We start from the raw sequence: 26137 nt of genomic DNA on the forward strand, positions 1-26137 counted from the left end.
AGTCATTCATCTCACATGGTTACTGTAATGTTTGTTTAGTTGGGAAGTAGCCTTTAATAATTAATAAATGGTCTTGATTTTCTATGCCTAAGTTCAGGAAGCAGAGAGCCAACACCTTTTAAAAAGCCAATCTGAAGTTCTTAGTTACAACCCCTACTGTAAATTCAGTCCCCGCATCCCCTCCCTTCACCGCTGCCGTTCCCTCCAGGTGAAGCTCTGGCTCAGGAGCAGCTCAAGGCCTTTCTATCAGGGAGCACACAAATGAGAAAACAAGAGCTAGCAAATACTCAGAAAAATCAATACTGAAGTCTTCAAGGGGCTTTCGTATTTTCTGCCCTGTTGAGATAAATCGTAACTTAATTTAAGAAAAATGTTTTCTGAAAACTGCAAATAGGATGGCTTTCAAGGCATTTTTCATGCCATACATCATGGATATTATACAAAGAGGTAACCTTTCTGGGTTAACTCCCTCTGTTATGCTGCTTTCCCATCCACTTTGGCAGCAGCACTGTTCACAATATGGCACCAATAAAATATAGAACTACAATCAGAGACAGCAATTTCAATCAAAGTTTCCTGGGGTCTCCTCATAAATCCAGCACCTTTGGAATGTGCTCGTTAAAATGACTTATTTTTTGCAGTTTGATAAATTTTTTATTGCTTAAGTACAGAGTTCAAATGTAGCTCACAGTCTCCTTTTCTCTAGATTCTCAATTACTGCACCTTATAATTATCAGCAGCAATTGAAACTGATTGCCCCTTCCACGTTATTTTGGTAACAAATGGGAGCAAGCTGCTGCTTGCTTTTAAATGCAAGCTATTTTGAAAGAGAGAGCGGGGAGAAAAAAAAAAAAAAGACATCTTAACATTTGTGGTATATGTCTAGGTAGCAGTGACTAACTTTTACATAAGAAGAAGTTGTTATTAAATTCTGTACGTCAGACCTCAAGCACGACTGAACACTGCATTTTCATTGATGAAGTTACAGTTCCCATTTACGTGGAAACATTTGGATGGGCGTAAACCATAGGTATCTGAGCGTACATGGATCTTACGCATACACGGCACCTAAAGAACACGTATTTATTTTGGAGTAGAGTATACAGAAATGGTCAAATGTAGCAGTATTTAATGGAAATACAATAAAACTCTCTGCAAGTTTGAGTTCTGTTCATTAAAGATTTATAGAATTTGGCCTGCAAGAAACCTTTACGCTTGCACCCCAAAGGAAATGGTGCAAACAGGTAACAAGCTTACCGCGACATAACAACACCTCACCAAAGCTCTCATTAAGGTAGGACTATGAAAGCGAGAAGGTAGCTGCAGAAAATTGGCCACCACATTACACTTCTAACCAGACAGCTCAAATTTCAGCGATGTTCCAGATCTGAGACCTGATCTTGTCAGGTTTCGGTCATGGTTAGGCTCACAACAACACGAAACCTCTTTTCCTGGATCCAGCTTGCTCATTGCTCCACAGCAATATAGAAGTAGAAGTAGCCTTGAAAGGTTTCTTTGCTATTTGGCACCAAAATCTTCAAGAAAAGTTTGAGAGTTTTTTGACAGTCTGAAACCTAAATTTCTCTGTTCCAGTCAAACTGTAACGCCAAACTATATCCTAAACGTAATCTTAAATCAAACATGTTTTCTTAGACAAGAGAATCACTGCCAACAAACTGCTAAAAACAAACAGGACTGTAAACATCTACTTTGTCATCAAATCCAAGTGACCACTGTTACATAAACACAGAAAAAAAGGATTTTTTATCTTTCACAGACTGATTTTTCCAGAGTTTAAAATAATTTGGGCATGTCTTCAGCAATTAATGAAATATATACATTGTTAATGTCTTCCATGGCAAATTATATATATTAAAAGCAAAAAGTCAAAAAAGTAGAGCATGCTTTGCTTTTCAGCAGCTGGTGGGAAAGAACGAGTATCTACCCAGAGTTATTTCTTCTGCCTTATTACTGGAAAGCCACAGCATAACAGGTTAATTGAACTGCACTAACATGTCAACTTGTGCTTGCAAGTGACATTCACAAACGCAAAAATCAGAAGATTTGCCAACATTGTTCTTATCAACTCACACTTGGAATACCATGCCCAAATGTATTGAGAACAAAAGCACTAAAATAAGAATGAAGAATATTCTGTTATCCCTTCATTCCCGAAGGAGAGACTTCATTTGATCAAAGCAGTAGGAGCATGGTTAAAACAAACAAACAGAAACTCAGACCAAACAAAAACCCACAATAGTTTTGGTTCAAATTATGATTTCTGTTTATAAAACAGGGATTCAAATCTATTATTATAAGAGTAATGGGATCATTAAAAATTTCTGATTCTCTCAGAAAATAATTCCATTTGGTCAGAACCTACAAGTTACAGACGTGACCACTCACATATTTATTTCCTAAGAAGTAATATATATTTTTCTACATACCATGTCTATGCTTTCAACAAGTAATATTTTTACTACATTACCGACATCAGAAATCATTTAATATAATTGTTCTCATCCTGTACAAATATCTACTCCATGACTTTAATCCATTAAACAGTACATAAATAGGATTATTGGTCAACTACAAATTTAGACTGACTTCAATTCTGAACAGGTTTTCTAGTTTCAGGATTTTTTTTTTTTTTAACCCAGTGAGGAAACCTAGATCTGTAGTGAATCTTAATTATTTTTATCTGCAATTACTGTAGAAATTAAATAGCAGTCATTAGCTTTAATACTAGGATATTGCTTTTAACATCACAGCGTGAAAAAATATAAAGAATATTTTCAAAAGAAACAAGTAGAAAAGCTCCTTCAAGATCAGTCTTTACTACAATTCACTGTAAGTTCATTAACCCTTCCAACAGGACCTTGGCAGTGAACAGAGCCAGTTGTCTGGTACTTCAAGAGATTTACACAGCAAGTAGGTTTTACGGGGAGAAGACAAACAAGAATCTAGAGAATCCACTTATCTAACCCCAAAGAGAGTTTGTGGGAAATGCAGGTAAGAGAAAGATGGACACTTCCAGTGATGACATGATTTTCCAGCTCCTTTAAGTTGGTAACTGAAACAAGTTTCTAGTTCAAAGAAATCTTTAGAACCAACTAGTGCTCTGCTAGTCAATAAAACTTCCTACAAAACTTACAAAGGCCTGAGGGAAAACTGCTCATTAGGAAATTTTCATGGATAAAATCCAATTTTTGAAAACGCCCTTATTCCACCAGTATTTGGATTGCAATTCACTTTTATAAATAGAGCAGGAAATAAAAACGGGTTATTAGCTTACTATATCAAAATCCTGAACAAATTTTTACCTTAATACTCTCGTGTGATGGGATATTTGTAAGCTAATGTGTTATTAAAAATCCTAAATTGGTCAAAATTCAAAATTCCAGTTCCATGGTAAATTCTGAAAAGTACATTAATTCCCAATAGCGTTAGTGGCAGTATGATTGAGCACACATTCCGTAATGTTTCCAGTTCTGCATGTGCACCATGACTACCACTCACACTTTCATGCAGTATACACATTAAAGAAATTTCCCAAATTTTTGTGAGGGCCTATTCTTATCATGTGATAACCTACTTTTAACCTAGTACAATGTAATGCATTTTATTTTAATGTAAATAGAAGAAAATAGTATTCAGATGAGCATTAAGCACGTCCATCTTATTTTGTTGTTAGAAATGGACCTCATTTGAAGCTGCTTTGAAACAGTTTGACGCTGGAAACAAGAAAATAAGTGATACTAATTAGAATATCAGCTTGTTCCAGTGTCTTTATGGTGGCTCTCAAATTCCTTCTCTGGCATATTAAAAACTGCTTCTACTCCAATTAATACTGATCAAAGTTTCAAACATTAAATTTTCATTATGGCATCAAACACTGAACAAGCGGACAAGAAAATAAAGTTGTTTCAATTACAGAAGTATCTGGTTTAATACTATTTAATCGCGTAAGTACCAAACAAGTAACGATACCAAAATGCAAATTAAATTAAGAAGAAAACCATATAACCCTAGTTGTGCATCTCCCAACAGGCTGACAAGCAGCTGCCATAACTCCTAAGATTCCCCTTGTTCAAAATCTGAGAACCTGCGCATTCTGCATTTGTGGCAGGAGAGAGTGGTGCAAGCTGTGGAAGGCCCAGCTTCCCCGTGCTGAGGGGCTGCCACAGATCCTCAGTCTTTGGAGCACCACAGAGACCAGGGAGAATCTGAGGGATAGAGAGCTGACCAAAAAAAAAAATATGCAAGAAAAGAGAATCAAGCTAATTCTAACAAAAATCATTGTGCTCAATTTACGCTTGAATTTCTGACAGAGTCAGTGTTTTCTCCCAGGAAATTACTAATCCATCTAATCGATGTCTTCTAGGGAAAAATTGTTCCATCAAAAAATTTCTGACTGCCTCTACTCTTCTTCTTATCTATTCTATAATGATTCTGTGACAGACTTTATACACTACAGTGAGAACTCAACACTAACTCAATAATAAATTAATTAATGGAGCAAGTACTCACAAAAGATACTGGTGTTAAAAGCAAATATATTTATGGAAAACAGGAAGAGGAGTCAAGATACAAGTCTACAAAGATTTAACAACAATCTTCAAAAAGATGTGGAGCTTCTTCATGCTTCACAGCTGTGGAGAGCTTGGTAGGAGATATTGTAAATACTGATCGTCTTTGTGAACTGCAGAAACCACCAGTATACTGAAGTGATATGGAACGGGAAAGAATAATATTAGAATCATAGAATGGTTAGAGTTGGAAGGGACCTTCCAAGGTCATCTAGTCCAACCCCCCTGCCAGGAGTAGATCAGGTTGCTCAGAGCCTCATCCAGCCTGGCCTTGAACGTTTCCAGGGATGGGGCTTCCACCACCTCTCTGGGCAACCTGGGCCAGTGTTCTACAACTCGCATTGTAAAAAATTTTTTCCTAATATCCAATCTAAATCTACCCCCCTCTATTTTAAAACCATTACCCCTCGCCCTGTCACAACAGGCCCTGCTGAACAGCCTCTCCCCATCTTTCTTGTAGGCCCCCTTGAGGTACTGGAAGACCGCTATCAGGTCTCCCTGGAGCCTCCTCTTCTCCAGGCTGAACAGCCCCAATTCTCTCAGCCTGGCCTCATAGGAAAGGTGCTCCAGCCCTCTGATCATCTGTGTGGCCTCCTCTGGACCCTTTCCAACTGGTCCATGTCCCTCTTATGTTGGGGACTCCAGAACTGGACACGGTACTCCAGGTGGGTTCTCACCAGGGCAGAGTAGAGGGGCAGAATCACCTCCCTCAACCTGCTGGCCACGCTTCTTTTGATGCAGCCCAGGATGCGGTTGGCCTTCTGGGCTGCAAGGGCGCATTGCCGGCTCATTGTTGAGCTTCTCGTCCACCAGCACTCCCTAGTCCTTCTCCTCAGGGCTGCTCTCAATCCATTCCCCGCCCAGCCTGGATTTGTGCCTGGGATTGCCATGACCCATGTGCAGGACCTTGCACTTGGCCTGGTTGAACTCCATGAGGTTGGCACGGGCCCACCTCTCCAGCCTGTCAAGGTCCCTCTGGATGGCATCCCTCCCTTCCAGCATGTCGATGGCACCACACAACTTGGTGTCATTGGCGAACTTGCTGAGGGTGCACTCTATCCCACTGTCCATGTTGCCGACAAAGATGTTGAACAGGGCCGGGCCCAACACGGACCCTTGAGGGACGCCACTCATGACCGGTCTCCACATGGACATTGAGCCGTTGACCACCACTCTCTGAGTGCGGCCATCCAGCCAACTCCTTATCCACTGAGTGGTCCATCCATCAAACCCATGTCTCTCTAGTTTAGAGAGAAGGATGTCGTGCGGGACAGTGTCAAAAGCTTTGCACAAGTCCAGGTAGATGATGTCAGTTGCTCGTCCCTTGTCCACCAATGCTTTCACCCCGTCACAGAAGGCCACCAAACTGGTCAGGCACGATCTGCCCTTGGTGAAGCCATGTTGGCTGTCACCAACCACCTCCTTGCTCTCCATGTGCCTTAGCATGGTTTCCAGGAGAATCTGCTCCATGACCTTGCCAGGCACAGAGGTGAGGCTGACCGGCCTGTAGTTGCCCAGGTCCTCCTTGTTCCCCTTTATGAGCATTGATCAGTTTATAACCACCAGCATTTGAAAGCTATAAACAGGAAAAAAGAAGAGCAAAAAGACATTCTATTTATTTCTCTAAAATCAAGTAGACTAATTACTTCTCCTGGATGCGTTGGGTAGAGAACTTCAGCACTGTCACTTTAATTACAATGCCATATTCATCAACTATAAACAGGTTCCACCATTTTCTCCAATTTATGAACAAGTAGGCCAGCTATAAATACAGCTTCACTTTAAGAACATACAATGACAACCACAACCTGAACGCAGGCAGATGGGAAGGAAATATTTTCATATGAAAGTAAATTACAGGATATTTCCCGTGATGCTCAGGAGCTGTGGTAGGCACCTTAACCTCCCTCTGAAGTTCATGAAACCAACATGAGCCATGCTCAAGAGCTGCCAAGTGGAATTCAATCTTGTCCAGATTTAGAGGCGACTTCATAAATTATTTTCTTCCACACCAAAAAGCCTATTTCACACTATTTCCAGCTACACTGAGGTTGTAATATCGTCACCTCCTGTCAAGAGATCTCCCCCTGCCAACATACAAATTCCGAATTGATCAACAACTTTTGGAATCATCACAAAATACAAAAATTTGAAGTAGTAATTTAATTTTTTTTTTTGTAAATGTAAATAACAGAATGATCAATCTATTCAGTGGAAAGTTCTTAGCTTTTTAAAGTTTTCATATCTATTTTTAAATTCTTCAGGAAAATAATATAAACCTCTAAGTGTTTTTACAAAAAAATCTCATATGTGGCAAAAATATTAATTACATATAGATATCAAAATAATTTTCGGTCTAAATATAATCAAATATTTCTTTCTAGTCAAGTCAATCAAATCTTGCATAGAATTTGCAGTGGTTTTAAAACAGCATAATTTTTACCTAACCTGCTGAACTTGAAGAAACAAAATCAAGTCATCGAGTTATGAAAAATCACAGCAGCTTTCTTTTTTGTTAATTTATAGGCCCCTGAACTTAGAGGAACTAATATTTTCCCCTCCACAACCAAGTTTTATGTTGAAGTAAAAAGTTTTAAAGCATATTACCATAAATCCTCATACACACTATTATTGCAGAAATAAAGATAGGGCCTAAATATAAAAGGCACCACAATGTATTCAGAAGCACGTGACAAATCTAGACTAGCATGCAGGTGTTCTTACGGATGTACACACAAGGAAACACAAAAGAGCTTCAGGGATCTAAGATATTTATATCTCTAGTCAACTCGTACCTCCCATCACTCACCTTCGCAGCTGTAACTGTACACAGCAACCGTTGACCTTTCCACCAGATTCTCGTCATGGTGCCAGCTCACTGCCATGTTCCCCATTCCAAAATACGGTTCTTGTTTCAAGTACAGCATTTGTAGTGGATCCATATAATTTAATAAAGTCAAGTTATAAGATGTTCTGTTCTTTAGACTTAAGTAGTCATCCTCTTGTACACTACAACTGCTTTGATCTTTTGAAACAGACCCTTTCTCTGTAGAAGAAGGAGAGAAATCTTGCTCCCTATCTATTACGGCAGGATCTTTAATTTCATTGGTCTCAAACAAGTTTTGTCCTTGCAATGCCTTGACTGCTTCTATGTGCAAGTAGTCATTAAGTCTGATTAACGCTTTACAAGCATTCTGTACTTCAGGACTGCAATATTTTATATCGTAACCTTCAGTAGGCCAAGGAACTGTAAATAATCTTGTATTCAAGTACTTGTAAGTGCATCCTGGGTTTCCAATTAATATGCGAGACACTGGGGTAACAAAATCTTTTCCTTTGATCCTTACAAGATCTTGAAAGAAACAATTGTGTTTTCGCAAGGTCAGAAAGCCTTCTTGTACCACCTGATGGAGCTCTTCAGGTACTGTATCAGATTTTCTGAAAATCAGCTTGGAATATTTGGTCTTCCACTAATGCATGAAAAAAAAAGAACAACACAACAATAACCAAACAAAAAACCAGCAAAAGAATTATTCTTTTTACAAGACCCAGAGTACTTCATACACTCAAGAACAGACAAGGCTAAGTTATCAAGCATAAGTCTAGAACACGGGGAAGAAATAGATGCCAGTATTTGTTACTTTATTTTCATATTCCAATATATTGCACAAACTGTGGATATGGACCAGTGGCCTGTAACCAGAGAGTACCACCAGGGCAAATCTCTAAAGAAATAAATAAAACTGAGGATTCTGGTAGAAATCAATAGAACCTATAAGCTCCCTGATGAATCTGTAGATAATGTTACCTTTAAGTATATAAACAATAGAATATCAAGCAGTAACAAAGTGACCCTTCTTTTTGGGATGGTTGCAAAGACCGTTTTGTCTCATTCTGATGTACAGAATTCTAGAAGGCTACATGATAAACTGAAATAGTTTTATACAACAACAATAACCAATGTAAATTTTCCAAAAAGGCCAACATTCTGCTCCACTGTCCCTCTGTCTTCAAAAGTGTCTTTGGCATGCTAGTCCTTTCTGTATTCACGCTCCTCAATGCATGCCCCTTAGCTCTCCCATTTTATACAAGAGTTCCCCTTTTAGATAAAAGAAAATTTCCAAACGTATTTTTCTCCCCATCTCCCCACCTGTAACATCCTTTTTCCTCATATCCTCTTCTGACCACACCAACCCTGGTATCAGCTGGAGTTCAGAATCCAGGAGTGCGTGGAGGCAACCACTCCCACCAAGGTACAACGCTGCTAATCAGCAATGTCTTGCTTTGTATGCAAGAAATAAAATTAAGATAAACTGTAATCTGAAGGCATTAGGCAATGGGACAAGAGCTCAGGGATGCACAAAATTGATCTATCAAAACTTTTACTAATATAACAGCTTATGTTCAAAGTGCTTTTAAAAAACAAATAAAAGCCACCAGCACAAAAGCATCGCCCTGACCTACGATCCATCCCTGGGCTCCTGGTACAACTCAAAACCACTTACTAGTACTATCTACTTCCAAGTCAGATTTGAACTGGCCTTTCAGGAAATTAATTTTAAAATGCAGAAAAGGTGCCTTTAAAAAAGAGAAACCAGGCAGTAAGTCAGTATGCACATTTCCTACTGCATGAAAACAGTTAGGCTTTTGCATCGTAACACGTTGTTATCCTACAGCACTGAAGAGGTGGCTTTCCAGGATCGTTTGTTTCTACTAAAAAGGGGAACATAAAAGGAAGTCTATTTTTAAAATAATGATTACACATAATAAATCTTAGGTTATCTATAAACCTTGCAACTCTTCTGAATTTTTACAGTGAAACTAACTCCCTTTCTTTACACATTCTTATGGCTCCCAACAATGACCTTCCTAGAGAGAAAAAAAAAATCCATAACAATATCTACAGATAATAATTTCTAACAATAGTATTTACATGCTTAACTTTAAATATCAAAGCTTGAAAATAGTCTCACATATCTGTTTGATAGTCCCTCTGCAACCCCCGGCACAGAGCGCTGGCTCCCAGCTTTCATTAAAAAACCTCAGTACAAACTTGATAAACGCAATTCGCCTGAGCTCGCCAAAAGCCTGAAACGATTCCTTTAGAGGTCCTGGACTGCCTCCTTTGTTCCAGTCAGTGCTTCATACCTGTAGCCTTTGAATAGGAGTGAAAAAGTCCTTATAAAGAGTAACTACTGAAATCAGTAACTGCAAATTTTAAGGATTTTCAGCTATAGGTTACAGTCAGATGTGTGGGTGAATCATAAGTATTCTTTCACAATCATACTTAATAATAACAGACCATTATATGTTGAGACATGTAAAGATTATTACTACACGATTTGCTTCATTCCTGGAAACATTCCAGGCCAGGTTGGACGGGACTCTGAGCAACCTGATCCGGTTGGATATGTCCCTGCTCCTTGCAGCGGGGTTGGACTGGGTGGCCTTTAAAGGCCCCTTCCCACCCAAACCGTTCTATGATTCCATGATTATGCAAATGATATGTACAAAAGAAAGAGCACTAACAGTTCTATAGCAGAATCCCACTATTTCCTTAAATACTTCTGTACATTGGACATACTCAGGTCAGACTAACCAATTACCACAGTACATATGCTATTATGGCATATTTATTAAGTTATTATTACTACATATTTCTAAATCCTTTAATATATTGAATTTCTGACGTGAATCACACACATGAAGTTCTGAACAACTATTATGAACAGGAGGAGGGAAATAACAATACAATGTAAAGCAAATAAATGCCTGAAAGCATGCACTAGAAAGGAAGCACACAGATTTTACAAAGGTGACAACATCGTATTCCCCTCCTGAACCGCAGAGGTAATGCCTTCCACATTTTATGGCCAGCCAAGTCAGAGGCATGTTTCCTCTGGGCTGTGTTTTAAGATTACATGCTAAAGAACTATTTTATCATTAAGTTTTACACAGTATACTTAGGATTCTACCTTAAAAAAACCCAAACAAACCCACACTGATATCTCAGAAGAAATCAGGAAGCGGAAACACATTTCTGCCACATCACATGAAAACAGTTTGGTCGTCTTCAAATCTCCAGCCAGCCAGTGAGCTATGTCCTACATCAGGAAAGCATTAAGAGATCAGAACACAGGGTGAACTGTTCACACCGGACACCTTCTTGTTTTGGGGGATGAGGAACGGGGAGTAATCATGAACTCTGTGTTGTAACTCTGAAAGCAAGTATTAAAGGTCAATTCACTGTTCACTCTGAAAGAAGTAGGTACGTTACTGGCAATCACAGGATTAAAAAACCCCCAAAAATGCTCAATTCTTCATATGAATGTTACACACATGATTTTAAATATACACAAGCCTTCACTTCTAATTGTGGTACTCAGCGCTGAGAACCACCCGACAGGATGACCCAAATGACAGAATAAAGTTAGAAATCAGCAATAAGGATCCTTGATAAGCAAAATGCCACTTAAATCACTAAATGATTGCACTTCAGATATTTGTGAAGTGTCTTGTTAACAGAATTTTTCTTCTTCATAATTGGCTTTAAACATTGCATTGTTTCAGCCTGTGGTGTGGGGCCCACTTCTAAAACCCATCCTCAGGGAAGACGCATTGAAAGAGGATGTCAGTGAAGTTTTGCTTTTGATGGAATTTCTTGGTTTTGTTCGGACTGTACATTTCCGTACCTGACAGGACACTGTAGTTTTTCACTCACATCCTACCTAACCTTTCCAACACGCTCAAAGAATACTGCTTTCTAAGGGGTGGATCCTTAAACGAGTAAGGCAGGTCTCTCCAGGAAAGACCATAAAACGAAATGGTATGTGATATTTTATTTTGCCAATTTGTGTCTTCAAGCTCTCACTCTTCTTTTCCTCTCCATCTGTAGTACATTTAAGCATCACGGAACTTGTAACATCTACATCTGTGATAAAAGTAATATTTCACAACCTCCACAAGAATTTAAAAGGTGCTTGTGACGCTTATGGTTATCATATAGCCTTAAAAATACCTAGCATGCACACAAAAAGTACACAAAATGTATAATTCTATATGATGCAAAAATAACGTATCTAAACTCTATTAAGGCTTGAAGAGGTCTGATTTTACTATTTATCTTGTTCCCACTGTCTTCTATATTTATGGGTTACTGATACTGAGATGCCACTTAGGCAACCTTGGCTCCATCTTCTCTTTTCATGTAAAGCTGTGGATTTACAAAGACAAAAAAAAAGAAAAAGATGCTGGGCGTAGCAGCTCTTGGCAGAAATACATACAAAAGAAAGCAACACATATAAAAGAACAGAACAAACAGAAGGGGATATAACAGGACTAGGAAGGAGAAAACAATAAACTACCCGAGTCTCAAAAGGGAGAAAAGTTTCTTCTTGAACCTTAGTTTAAGACTGAAAATCACATGTTTGGGGTTTCTTTGTTAAAAAAAAAAAATAATAATAAAAAAAAAATTCACTCTGTTAAGCTCTTTTACACTTTTTCTTGTCCTTACCCACAGAAGTGCTTCTATGGTTAACAGCAAGTTACGTATTTTCTTATTATTATCCCCACAGCTGTTAAAGAGCCCATCAAGAGCTTACTTCCACTATCTTCAGCACTCTAAGAACAGAGAAAATCATGCTTCCCCTAAGCATTCTACAACCCAAATACACGAGAAAGGTGAGGGCAGTATACAGATTGCTCAGTATCACAGTTGTAATCCTGGGGCAAAACTGGAGCTTGACTTCATCCTTCTCATTCGCAGTCCAGTACCTGACCCATAAATGCATCTTTCCTTTTCTATAGCATGATGTGTGTTAAACTTTTTGTGGCCTTGGAATCCTGCAAAAGAGAAATTCATCTCTGCAAGGAAAGAGTCAGACCTGTTTCTATGCTGCCATATACATCTTTGAGCCATATGTCAATACAAGAAAGGTGACATGCCTGTAAGCACGCTTGCTGTAGTTGTTCAAACTACGAAATTCTCTCTTACACTTTCCATCTTACCGTGTTCCGACTTGATCTGATCGAACCTACAATTCTTGCCATGTGTTTTGTAGCTGACCTAGAAAGATCCAAGTTCAATGCAGAATACACTATTAATGTAATGATACTCTTCCACACACTCATTTGGTTTACTGCTCCTGTGGCGACTGGGCTTGCTTTTACTTTTCTTTGGTTTCATTTGAGACACGCATTCCAGTTTCTACAGTCAGTTTTGTAAGTAAAGTCTTAAGGGTTACTTACTGATTGAAAGTAGAATTAAGCCAAAAAAATTCAAATTTCTATGTTAATATTTTCCTTGTTCTGCCAAACCGGAGCTATAAAGAACAGTTCTCTTCACAACCCAGAAAAAAAAGCAAAAACCAAAAAATCTTAAAAGAATGGTGATGCATTTTATTTCAGCAAAGCTTAACAAACTGTGATTCACTGTTACATGTGTTACCTGGTACTCAGGTACTGATACTCAGGGCAAAATCCTAAAAATAAAGGAAGGTCACAAAGTTTTCATTCTTGAATATCTCAATTCTACAGGCTTTATTTTGCACCACCTGAAAGTACATTATTTGTATCAGCCATCAGGATACCTTTTTCATATCAGATTTCACAGTGCCTCTTTGAAGAAAGATCTATTTGTTGTTCAGTGCAAGCAGTCATTTTAGTTTAAAACAAGTACAGTTAAAAGAAATACATTACCAATTGATGGAAATCAGCATCAGCTGGTGTCACATACGGAAGTCTATTCTGTCCAAGTTCTTCAAGAAGCTTCTTTTTCTGTTTTGGAGGGGTAAAATTGAAACAGAAAATTAGACTAAAACCCAAGATAAAAACAGTCAAGTACAAAACTAGTTGTATTACCCTGATACGAATCTCGTATTTCTTGTTCATTTTATTTTCTACTTCAATTTGAGGATCCAATGGCTACCAAGCTCATAGTCCATTAAATGGCTCAATATTATACTTTATTAAAACCTCAATATTGGGGATACTCTAAATTGTTTCCTGAAATGGGTGTATGAAGGAAAAAGAAAACGTTATCTTCTCCACACCAAAGCCCCCACAGTCTGACAATATTTAAAACGCCGTCCTCAAGACCTGCCATCCCAGCAGACAGCCACAAACTTGCTTTGACGTTGGGAGTGCGCTAAGAACCAGCTGGCTGTGAAGAGCAGGTTCTCTGTCCCTCTTTGTGCTCTTCACTCCCTTTTCACTTTGGTTTTAGACCGAGAGTATCTCCATCAGTGTTTAGTCAACACAACCACTAAGAAATCGCTAAGTTAAAAGCCTGATTGTCCCCAAACTGCATTTTCCAGGTTTTTATTAATAAAAATAGAAATTTTGTATGTCTTTTAAAATTAATTGCGCAGCTAAAGATTTAGAAAGTGCAAGATACATCTGAAACACGCCATCAGATTTTTGGAATCCAACAATCCCAATCCATGAGAGATTCATCCACATTCACCTACCCGCAGCCTAACTCAACATAAGTACACATTAACAACAGTGCAAAAATTGTTACAGTGGAAGTACTGGCCTAGAATACTAATACAGTTTCCTTTATTTCTTCTTTCTTTTAGCTTGCAAGGATGGTTTCATTACAAACTTGATCATCAACAAATATTTATTACTAAGAATACAGATCAAATATCATAAAACTACATCTCCCATAACGCTTGAATATTTCAGATAACAGGATTCAAATTTTCATTTTTATTGCAATATTTCAAACTCTGTAAACACTACTGTAAGAAATCATTGAAGTTGCAGCTCGCTTGTAAAAGCAAGACCAAGTGTAAATAGAATACAGTTTTTAAAAGAATGTAAGGATCCTATGTAAATGTAAATCCTACTTAAAAAAAGAAGAAAGAAATACTACATGTAGTAACTAACTCCTGGCTTACAGAAAACACACAAACGAGGAAAGCTGAACCATGAAGAGTGTTACTGTGTATTTAATTACGTGACAGTGAATTTCATTTACTCAAATTTAAGCACCAAGGAAAATGACAGAGGCTTAAAATCCTGAGGAAGTGTAGAAGATTATAAGGTTTATAGCTAACAGATCAAACTAAAATAGGAGCAGGTAGCTCTCACTTACTCATCTTCACACTCCAACCTGCTGATCACGGGCTCTTAACCAGACTAAGAGCAGCACAGACATTTATGAGCTAGCAGTGCAGTTTCTCTAGGTCCCTAGTTCTCTTCGGGGACAGGCTGTTGGTACGCTGACACGAGGTCACTGGTGAAACAAGCATTATTTAACTTCAGATTAAGTTGGCAAAAAATGACATGCTAATTTGGTGCATATTCTAAAACAGTAACACTTGTCTATTACAAAAAGCTTTCTAGAATTTTATTACATGAAATCACAGAAAACATTAGATTGGCTGTTACCTGTAAGAAAAACTATATTAAACTGCAGAAAAAAAAATAAAATATTTCAACATGGACTCACATCTGTGGGAGAAAAAAAAAAAAAAAAAAAAGGTGGGAAGAAGAGAGATTCTGACAATTTCTCTGTCAAGTACCAGCCTCTTGGCAAAAAGCACACAACATTAAAATGCACTCCTGTGTATAGGTAGTACTAGAGCACATTTGATTGTCAGATCTGGCTAAGTGCGGCTCTTCAGCTTGATGTAAAGACTAATACACACAGCTGGGTGGTATAGCACGCTGCTCATCTCTTATGCAAGAAGCTGTCACACAGATGTCAAAAACATCAAGCTACTCACAAATACCTCCACAAAGTAAAAGAAGAGAAAAACTGAAGATCTGGCTATACCAGCTGGCTGATGTCTAAGTTTAAGCACTATTACATAAGCATAGCTTACAGGCTCTTCCAGCACATACACCTCTAAAAAAATAATTAAAAAAAAATTGTCTTTACTTGAAGGTGTCAGGTATCTTAAAAAGCATTTTTCTAAATCTGTTTTTTACATTTAAAAATTATTAACAGTGTAACAGTCTATTCAAGTACCAGTACTAGGTTTCTTACACTTTAAAAACCAATGCGATTTTTATATATACATTAGCGATGCCAACGCATGAAAGACAATCTTACACGCACCATCCCTATAATGTCACCACGCAGTGTGCACAGCTCAGGAAACCTGGTTAAGTGTTGTACTTGGGCCTTCAGAAACAGAAAATCTCTGCAAATACCTTGTTCTGTAGGCTGCCTGTGAGTGTTAATGGATCTGCTGTATCTGACTCCGATAACCGGAATGAGTACCAGAAGCACTAACGCCCAATTTTAGAGTGCACGATGAGCATCCTGCAGACATTAATAATGCGCATCAAAGTCACAGGCCAAAATGCAGTTACCTTACACACATGGCTTGTTATTTTCAAATTAAGTGGTGTAAGGGAAAGATGGGACTTCAAGACATTTTCTGTCCAAAAAGCATGGCAGTGTAAAAATTTCTGCAGCTGACTTATTTCTCTGCAGGGTGTCAATACCGTTCTCAAAAGGTTTTACTTCTCTCTGAACTGCAAGACAAAAAGTTCAATAGCTAGGCTAGAAAGGCTTGGGAAGGCCTTCCTGTTTCAAACATAGAATTCCCCTTAGTTTCATCATCAAACGAGTCGGAAGACAATAGTCAATTTCCAATTTACAGATTATTGCCTTGCCTGAAACAGTGTATTATAAAAACTAAGTCTATTGAAATCACATTGCAATATTATTGACATTAGTTCTGACTAAGTTTAAGGCTGCAACGTCACAACAATTTCTAACACGTAAAAACACTGAAAAAATTAAGAAGCATAAAATGCCCTGAAGAATTTATTGAAGAACTCGCATTTGTTCACACAAGGAGACTTAAGACAATGCAAGTAATATTCACCTCTCAAAAGATAACTTTGTTTGCTGCGCTGCGTTTCTCCTGAATTTGGGGAAAATGTCAGCTTCACTACACCAAGCAATCACTCTGGACCTGGAACAGCATCCTATATAGGTGTAAAAAGTCAGACACACAAGTCCAAGAGATGGAGAGATACAACAGTGCCTAAGAAACACTTAAGGATGTTATTTTTTAGTTATACAACCAGAACTCACTCTGATGAGCAGTTCAAATACATACTTTATTCCAAGTAGTATACTGCCAAAAAACATGGCTGTTACGCACTACTCTGGAAAAGCTCATCTCATGATTCTCTAAAAAATTTTTTTTCCAGAAAATATGGTATTTTGAAACTTCTAACAGGCATGTTCCTGACCTCTGAGGGGATGGCAAGCAACCTTTTTTTCAGTTGTTGAGTACTTACTTTCACCTTATAATCACCATTATGCAGAATGAAGCAAAAGATGAATCATGCTATGGAAAAAGATACATTTAAGAACACAATTCAAACAAAACCTGAGTCTCTCACTGTTGCATTTAACTTCCTATTTTAACAATTCTCAGGTATTCATTCTTTACAAATATGTCATATACACATCACACCAGGGAACAATCATTTTTAATGCTCTGCAGGTGGATGAGGACTGGCTGGACTCTGATCTACCTTTCAGGCGAGCTACTGCAAGCTGGTGCTTCCCTGATGCACAGCAAACACGACAACCAGCAAAACAATTCTACATACTCACTCTTCCCTGCAAAATAATTGCATTTTCTTGATTCACTACCTGATTCATGTTACAATGACCTAAAGCCATACCTAATGTTGCCTTAATTTATTTTTTTTTTTAATAAAGCAAAGACTGAAAACGCTCCCCTCTACCCCCAGCAAACTTACAGCAAAGAGTGGTCAAAGCAAGCAGAACATTTTATCTATGCTGAATTTTACCTCTCATTTCTAGACCTGACAAATAATCTGTTTGGGACTAATGGAGGGAACAACACACTGCTAGAGGTGAGAGTGCAAAATGAAGGCCTAGCAGCTTTCAAACTTCGTCTCCACTCAGGCTACGAAAGCCCTTCTGCCTTAACTCCTTTCATTACAAGTTCTTGAAACATTGGCCAATATTTTGTCCTAAAATGTTTTACTAACTGCCCACTGCAGTTTTTATGCTTTTGAGAATACTGCCTTGTGACCAGAACTAGTAAAACACACACACTTAAGTTCTTTTGTTTTCAATGTAATGCCATGCGCTTGTAGAAATTTCTGGGGCAGCTCCTAAAAAAAAAAAAAAAAAAAAAAGGCTTCTCTTCAAAGTGTCAGAAATCATCATCTCCATCTCTAATACTGTTTTTTTCCCAATAGTCTTTTGTTTTCCAAAAGGTTATCAGGTTTAGCAAGGCACTCTGAGGTTGTGTCTCGTCATGAAAGAAAGATCTGAATCACAAGTTCATATGCAACCCTTTGGTTTCACAAAAATCCCTCCTGTCTATTAGCTTATGCCCACATAAGAGCATACATTAGGGCCTGTGATTCTCTTTCATCCTTTTTTTTTCTTTTTAATCAACTATAATAAAATGTGGATTTCTTTCAAGTCATGCATGAAGAAAAGGGCTAGTGCTCTCAAGTGGGAGCTCAATGGCTTTATAAAGGAGGAAGATTAAATACTTTATACAGTAAAAATTTTGTGACACAATGCTAAGACCCCATCTAGAAAAAAAGGTACCACTTTACAGGAACTTCCACAACCTTACCTCCTAACACTCTTTCCTATGCTTTTAAAAAAACAATTTAAAAAAAAAAACAAAAAAACCAAACCAAATTTGGGATAGTTTCTTAAGGCAGGAAATGTGATTTTGAAGTTTACATTTGTTTAAACTACAAGGTTTTCCAAGTGTTAGCTAGTAAAACTTCATAGCAACCAAGATCATTCAAGTGGCTCACTAAAACCAGTTATGTCAGAAATGAACCTGGTGTAACAAAAAAATACATTCTAAATGCACTATTACAGCTTTTATTTCTCCATTATCATGTACAGAAGACTTAAGAAATGTTTTTCTTCAAATTATTTCTGTAAACTCCAGTCATTAAAAGATCTTATGGGACTGACCAATTTTCCAGCACCATTTACTCACATGAAAAAGTTCTATTTCCAGGTTACCCTTCATTACACTCAAGTCTTACCAAAAGCCTTGGCTGTGCTACGTTCTTTCTATAATCCTGCCTGTCAGAAACACTGGCAGACATATGACCATACTGTACCACACTTTGCATACTACAGCTCCCCTCCTCCATAATACTCTATGCAAAACCCATTTTCATATTAAAGGACAAAAACTTGCATTATTATTACTATTATTTTATATAAACTCTTACTAAATTTATCTATGACTCTCTGACAATATTTAATAGTTGATAAATCCATTTCCTACCCACACTGCAATAAAATATGCTGGTTATTTAATACAACCATTGTGCATCTTGCTCTCCCACTGAACAAACCAGTCCAGTTACAGAAGTAGTAGGATGCAGTTCAAGTGATCTGGTCATGAAAAACAACTTCACAGTGAACAATGTGCTGTAATGAAAGACCTCAGGTCTAACACTGGTATTTGTAACTAGGCAGCTGTCTAAAAGACTGTAAGATATTCTTTCCTGCAAAGCTGCTGTTTGGCTTTGCTTACTAATTTCAACCTCTCTTACCTTTCTCATAAATTATCAGGCCCGGGTTTTGGTTCACACACAGGCAGAGCAGTCATACGTGCTCACAACGCACTTGACTGACTGAACTGAACTAAGACTTAATTTATGCACGGAAGCAGCTTAGCAATGTGTGAAAAATGTCTCTGCTACCAGTATCCCCTCTCTCCCCACCTCAACATGTTAAGGGCCCCTTAATTGTTGATTTAACCTACAGAACATTGTTCCTTTGGCCAGTGGCTGTTAATGGAACAGAACCGGTAATTTTCTTACCCAGCTGAGTGTAGATTTGACACACATGGATTAGCACTTCAAGTAACCATAATCAAAATTTCAAGTTATAAATTGTTCAAACACAGCCACTTTTTGCTGACAAAATGCCCCTAAGCCTCCTGAGTGTACCTGTCAAGAAACTTCTACCATCACTGCAAGCATCTTGACGTAATCATCCATTTCTTGTTCCCTCCATTGTTTGTGCATTCTCCTCCAATAGGTACCAGTTGGTAAATGGATCAGCTGTATTAGGTGAGAAGTAAAAACATCCAAACTTTGTTTGAAAATAATGATAAAGTTTCAATCAGATCTCCAGTTTTCCAGTTTTCTTCTTATACATACGGACACAAGAGCATACATGGACCTAAAAATGTTTAAAACAGTGGATACTTTTAGATCAACATGTTTGTGAATCACAAGGAATGAAGACACCAAGCCATTTCTGCAAGCCATTCTTCACATAGTCTCACTGAAAAATAGCCAACAGTTGCTCAGAAACCAGATTTCTTCATCAAGCAGTTCCTAACCAGCCCACCTCCGAGGAATAAGCAGGCAGACACCTTAGGGACGACTGTCACCAATAATTGACTCTGCATGGTGTAGCAAAAATACCCCTGTACACCCAGTCCCAAGAAACCAAGTGGGTTTGACCAGTTGTGAAACACTAAGCACCAATCCTTTAATAGAGAATGTATTTGATAAAGATTAAAACCAGATAAAATAAAAATGCAGATTAAAACAAGGGTTAATGTTGAAACAAGGATACATTTTGCATTGCTGTCTGTAGACTCCTCACGTTCTAACGACTTCTAATGACTCAGAAGGTACGGATGTTGCCTGACTTCTACTGAAGTCTATTACCAGCACGCAGGGCACTAGAGCTGTGTGGCCTTAGGAGCTTATGAACGGGACATAGGCTGACATGGTGCTGTTTCTCCTTGAACGGCTCAAGGAAACAGAAAGAACTGCTAAGAATCACCACGGCATTTCGTGAAGCACTGCATATCTGCCATGTGGAATTGTACAGCCTTCACTGGGTATAATATCTAATAACATAGCATAGTAAGAGCTAACACGCCAAGCAAAAACCAGGAAGTGAACCAAGGACCTCCAGAATGAACACCAAGGGCTGACACAGCTTGAGATGCACGTTCAGAGCCTTTCTGACAGGCTTATAACTTCTGTAGATGTAGACAAAGAACTTCCAAACACACACATGAGCAGGTCACAGTAACAGTTTTCCAGAAACACCAGCGAGATCAAAGATTCAATTCATTTTCTTGCAGCTTTTTACTATTTCCAGAAAATACTGAGCCTTGTAGGATTTCTGGTCTATATATATCATCACCCAGAACAAACAGCAGTCAAAAGTAAAGTGAAAAAAAATGGATACTTGAAAAAAAACACAGATATCTCCCTAATACTTAAGTTTAGTATCAAGCATGGTTTCCAAAGTCCTCTTGACAACACTGCTGAAGATGGTGCTAAGGTGCTAAGTGCAAATGCTTGTGCCATGCAATCAGCTACGCAGAAGATCAATAAGGAGCTAGAGCATTAAATTTCACATACTGTAACTGTCATGCCCATTATAGAGTATTTGAACATCTTCATAGGCCATTATAAAACTGTAGACTCTTGATATTTTTTACAGAATTAAATTATTTTCCAGAGATTTCATTAGCACAATAAGCAGTATAAAAGCACGTACAAACTTGGTGAAATCTGAAGACCTGTATAGCCTTCCAAGACATCATATTTGATTACTTAACCATATTCTTCACTCTGGAATGAAAAGACAGCAAGATGGTTGAAAGCCTTGAAGATAAAAGGAAATGTATTCCAGGAACACTTTTCTTTTGTGTCACATTTCACCAGACACAGAACCCATGTATTTTAAAAGGGGTATTTACAAGGTAATTCTTGAGAGTATAAGCCACCATTAATAAAATCACTGCGGACCAAATACACAGAGGGAAGGGATATGCTAGGTGCCCTGGGGTTCAGCTGCAGAAGCAGCACCCTGTTTCCTGCCTCTGCTCTTCAGTCTTTGTGATCTGTCCCTTACAAGGATGATAAACACAGATTTTTCCTTCAAACATTTCCCACACTAGAGGAGCTTTGTGCAATTCTCCCTCCTCTCGCCAAAACAATTTAAAGGCAACCATCACTGATTTGTTATCACAGTTACAACAAATTTGGTGTCACACGAATTGTCAACGTATTTGCAAAACAGCACACCCAATGAGATGTTATTTTTGAAGCTACAGAGGAGTACAATGTTAATGTAGTTGCATCATTTTTCACAAATGATTTTCAATAAAAATTACAGATCGCATTATGTAGGTGAATTTAACGCATGCATCAATATTTGTACAAGAGTACTCAGTTGCAAAAAGTGCAATTTGTAACATTTATAAGAGCAACCCATGTAATAAATGCACAGACATCGCTTTGTATTTATAACATAAGAGAATAATTTCCTAATTTTGCATAAACTATGTCATTGATGAAATAACACTTAGAAATCCTATGAACTGCAGTTGTTGCCTCAACTTAATAATAAGACAACTATTAATGAAAATCCATTGGACTTTGGCATATAAGTTCAAGAAGGATATTGCTATATGGGGTTTGCTGAAAGGAGAGGGTTCTTGTAACAATTATTTAAAGAAAAAAAATTCATAGCAAACAATGCAAACGTAGTGAACAATTCAAACTTTCTTAATTTTGTTTAGTTGGAAGGCTTTGTTTTGTTTACAGCCTCCAGAATAAAGCACATGGAGAACCGAAAGCTAACATTTAAGTTGGCAGACAACGATTAGCAAAACTCAGGGTCTGAAAGAAGGCTGGGCAAGTTCAGACCAGGAACACAAAGCACAATTTAAAAGAAAAGATAATTAACCATTGGAGTATATTACCACTGCATAAGATGAATTCTTCCTCATGGGAATTTTTTCAAATCTCAAGTTTGGATGTTTTTCTAAATGATATATTTCATTTCAGTGGTTCCCAAACTGTTTAGACCAGCAGACTGCAATGAATCATCCACATTTCCTGAAGAAATTCTGCACATACAGCCTAACCAAATAAACTGGAGGAACCAGAGCCACACTGACGGAGAGTTTGATGCATCTTATTCCTCAGTTTGGTTTTGATTAATCTCTTTGCCAGTCACCAGTGGTCACTGAATCAGGAGACCCTGGTCTACTTTTGTAAGAATTTATTTTAGTAAAGTCCTAAAGCTGGTATTAGAAATGTTCTTCTGCCTCACAACAACTCATACAAACTTAGACAAGAGTGTATTGGGAACTGTATTTCATAATACTTAGAACACTTACAGTACTATCATAAGGTTAAAGAACTACAGCTACAAGAAGGACTATTCATTTTATTTTCACTCACATTTTATTCTTAAACCAACTTTGCATAATTTAAAGAATAAGCTTAGTTTACACTGAGGCAAAACACAAGAGAACATTGATCTGCTATGAGAGAAGTAGATCTGTTAAGCTCTTTGCTTTGTGCCAAACAAAGGCAAGTTTCATGATGCAAATTAGTATTTTGCTTAAGAAGATATTTGTTAAGCAAGCTTAAGAACTGCCACTTTTTCAAATAATGCTGTTTTAATGAAGCAATCCCCACTCTTGCAAAGGCTAATACTTAATTTCCAGTTTTCACTTTTATTACTTTCATATGTAGACCTTATTTCTTGTAAACTTTTTCCCTCACTTGCAATTATGAGGTGCAATTTTGCAGAGCAGCACTACTCAACTAAAATGGACATATACAAATATCATTTAACTCTTCTGTGTACATTTGTTCAGGGAAACTTTTGTCTTTTCTCCCCAGACACTTACATTCCTAACTGTTCCAGGAGTCTAGATAGTCCTGCTGCTATCACTGTCTGTACTTTGTGAAGATGAAGTAGTGCAGTACTGACAAGTGTTTTCTAATATCACCTCTTCCCTTCTCCATACGACTCTCAAATACAGGATGGATTTCTGAAGGTGAAAGAAGAGAGGCTGGTGGAGAGGGGACCATTCCAGATTTCACCACAACTCTCCTTTGTCTTATTTGCTCCCTTCTGCTGAAAAAAAAAGTTCTAGACTTCTACTACTGCATATTCCTACTGTGAAACTGTACAAACAAACAATCCCTACAGAGAATACCAACTCATTCTAGAACAGTTTGGATTTGTTCTCTAAACAAAGGAAGAAGGAAGGCAGTCCTACTGATCTGTAACAGATAAAAAAGCTCTACCAGGCTGATAGGAAAATACAAACATGTTTAATCAACTGTGCGGTAACATTCAAAATTGAATCCATGAAATGACTCAATAAAGAAAAAGCAAATAGTCTCTGGCTGTATTTTTAGGTAAATATTTGTATGTGTTACACAAGAACATCATCAAAAAGCTCACAAGTAAATTAGCACAAGTGAAGGAACAGGGATGGTGCGGAGGTTTATAAAAAGAGACATGCACACACACACAAAAATCCCAATGCGGAAGTACAACTTGACAAAGAGAAGAATTGTCCTGAACTATCCCAAAATTAACAGCATGCAGGCAAAATCTGACCAAATGAAAATACTGTGGACACCTTAAAATTCTAAACTCTCTTACTTCCTTAGAGGATATGTCAAAGACAAGAATAAATAAATTTCATTTCCTTCTGAATGTCTACAAGGACTGGAGCTAACTATTTTACTATCTGATACAGTGGTTTTATATGTTGGGGTACTCTCAACCTGAAATTCAAAGATCTAGGCCGCCCTTTCTGACACACAGTACACATGTCTGTGTTAAAACCATCTGACTGACAGCAGCTCAGATGCATTAATAAGGGAGGCTGAGGGCAAGGAACTGACATTCAGAGAAGGCTGCCAGAGCCACCTTTGTTCTTATTTGCTGGCTTAACATGCTGTATTACTGCCCCTTCTATAACGGAATTGCTTCAGTGGTAACTAGAACTCAAGAAGGGCTAGGTGAAAAAAGAACGAACAATGTAGGGTATAAAATGAAGGATTTTAAAATTAAATAATATCAGGTAGCCGCAAGAGCTTACGACCAACATTTAACACTACGTATGCTGTAATTCCCATCCAAACTAGGAGTGACAAAGGTTTGATGGTCTCCATGCAGAGCTGAGGTTCCATATGAAAAATGCCTCAAATCACTGTTATTTGAATTAGTTATACAGGAATTTCATTAGATTTTTACTTAGCAGTTTAACTAAAAAAGACTACCGTTACCTAATAATTTTGGGAACCCTTAACTCTCTATCTGTCCTTTGTACTGCAGTTGGCAAGAAACATGACAGGGATCCCTACCAGAGTGTTTATTCAAGAACCTTTTCTTTTTATTTCCATCAGAACTATTTTCAACATACTCACTCATTTCCAGCTAATAAAGTGCAAAAATAAAAGCAAGAGCTGATTAGCTTGGCCCTCCCACCTGTATTTTCATACCAAGCAGAGTAAGTGTTTGAACATCATGACAGCAGAAACACCACCTTTAACGTGGTGGTATGAGAATTGTTCCCCTAGAACAAAGTCCAGCAATCTGTACCAAACTTCATGAAGCGTTACAACCAGGTTCTAAAGCATGCCGTTGTTATAAGGCAGCATATTCTAATTTCTGTAGCTCCTCGTTCAGTTTCTTCTGTTCTTTAAGCTGACAGGTTAAGTGTTCTGTGCTTACAAGTTTTCAATAGCCTATCACAAAAAGACTTAAATTTGTTTGCGTTACACATCAGAGGGATTAAAAAGAAGTTAATATCTATCTATTAAAACTATTGCACAGAAAATAGCTGTGTTGTACAGGGCTTAGGCTGTGACCCGCTTAACTTTATTCATAGAATGCACAATCCATCACGTACAAAAACACAGAGGAAAATGTGAGGTGTTAGTAAGTATCGCTGTTAGTGAGAAATTCTGATAATTATTACACCAAATAAGCACAGCCAACAGGCCAGAGCTGTGAGAGGGCATGTTTCAGGGCGTTCAATGGCTGCCTTGGATGGAGATGAATATATTACACTATGCCCTTTACCAATAAAACAATTTCCCTGACACTTGCAAACCCAGGCAGCGCCAGGAGCGCAGATGAAGAGCTCAAGTCCTGGCATCCAGCGATGTTCCAGTGCCACCTACTGACGCGCACTGTCACTCGATTGTCTCAAAATTTACAGTACATGAAAACTTCAAAAGCTAATTCAGCCCAAGTGTGGAGCCCGCCCAGCCCTGAAGAGCTGCCTCGCTCGTCACCAAGGAAAGACAAAGAGAGGTCACGATGAGACAAAGTCCTCCCCTTTCTTCATACCTAACATACGCTCCTTAAATAGCTGATAAAGCCTTACATATATTTTTATTGCAGCCTGCTCTTACAGTCAAAAAATGGGAGAAAAGCCTTGCAAGAAAGGAAAAAATCCAAACTATTTTAAAGCCTATACTATGCACAAGCAGGTTTAGATAGCCTGGACATTCTATGAAATACATTTTAGGAAAATATTCCATCAACTTAATAATTGTCAAAATAATTTTTTCCCCCTGTTTGAATGGACTTTATTATTATTATTTCTATCTGGAGTGCTTTCACAGCTTAAGGAAGTGCTTTAAAGACTACAAACTTTTCACATTCATTCCTTGTTTGCACTTGGACACTTTGTAGACTTCTGCCAAGGAATTTATTATCCCTATGATAGTAATGACAGCCACTTGACATCCCCATTACC

The 26137-nt window shown here is 38.0% G+C and overlaps 1 protein-coding gene across 4 annotated transcripts in view; it reads right to left on the reverse strand.

The window, feature by feature from the left end:
* Positions 1–26137, reverse strand: part of FTO (FTO alpha-ketoglutarate dependent dioxygenase) — a 236324-nt gene that overhangs the window by 180091 nt on the left and 30096 nt on the right. For all 4 annotated transcript variants that reach the window (XM_086758073.1, XM_086758072.1, XM_086758074.1 and 1 more), the window contains exons 2-3: positions 13287–13364; positions 7399–8059 (exon numbers count right to left, since the gene is read on the reverse strand). In XM_086758073.1, the coding sequence (XP_086614199.1) occupies positions 7399–8059; positions 13287–13364 (739 nt within the window). The remainder of the gene's footprint in view (positions 1–7398; positions 8060–13286; positions 13365–26137) is intronic.

Source organism: Chlamydotis macqueenii, chromosome 13 (assembly GCF_036417535.1).
Source record: "Chlamydotis macqueenii isolate bChlMac1 chromosome 13, bChlMac1.mat, whole genome shotgun sequence".
NCBI classification, from domain to species: domain Eukaryota; kingdom Metazoa; phylum Chordata; class Aves; order Otidiformes; family Otididae; genus Chlamydotis; species Chlamydotis macqueenii.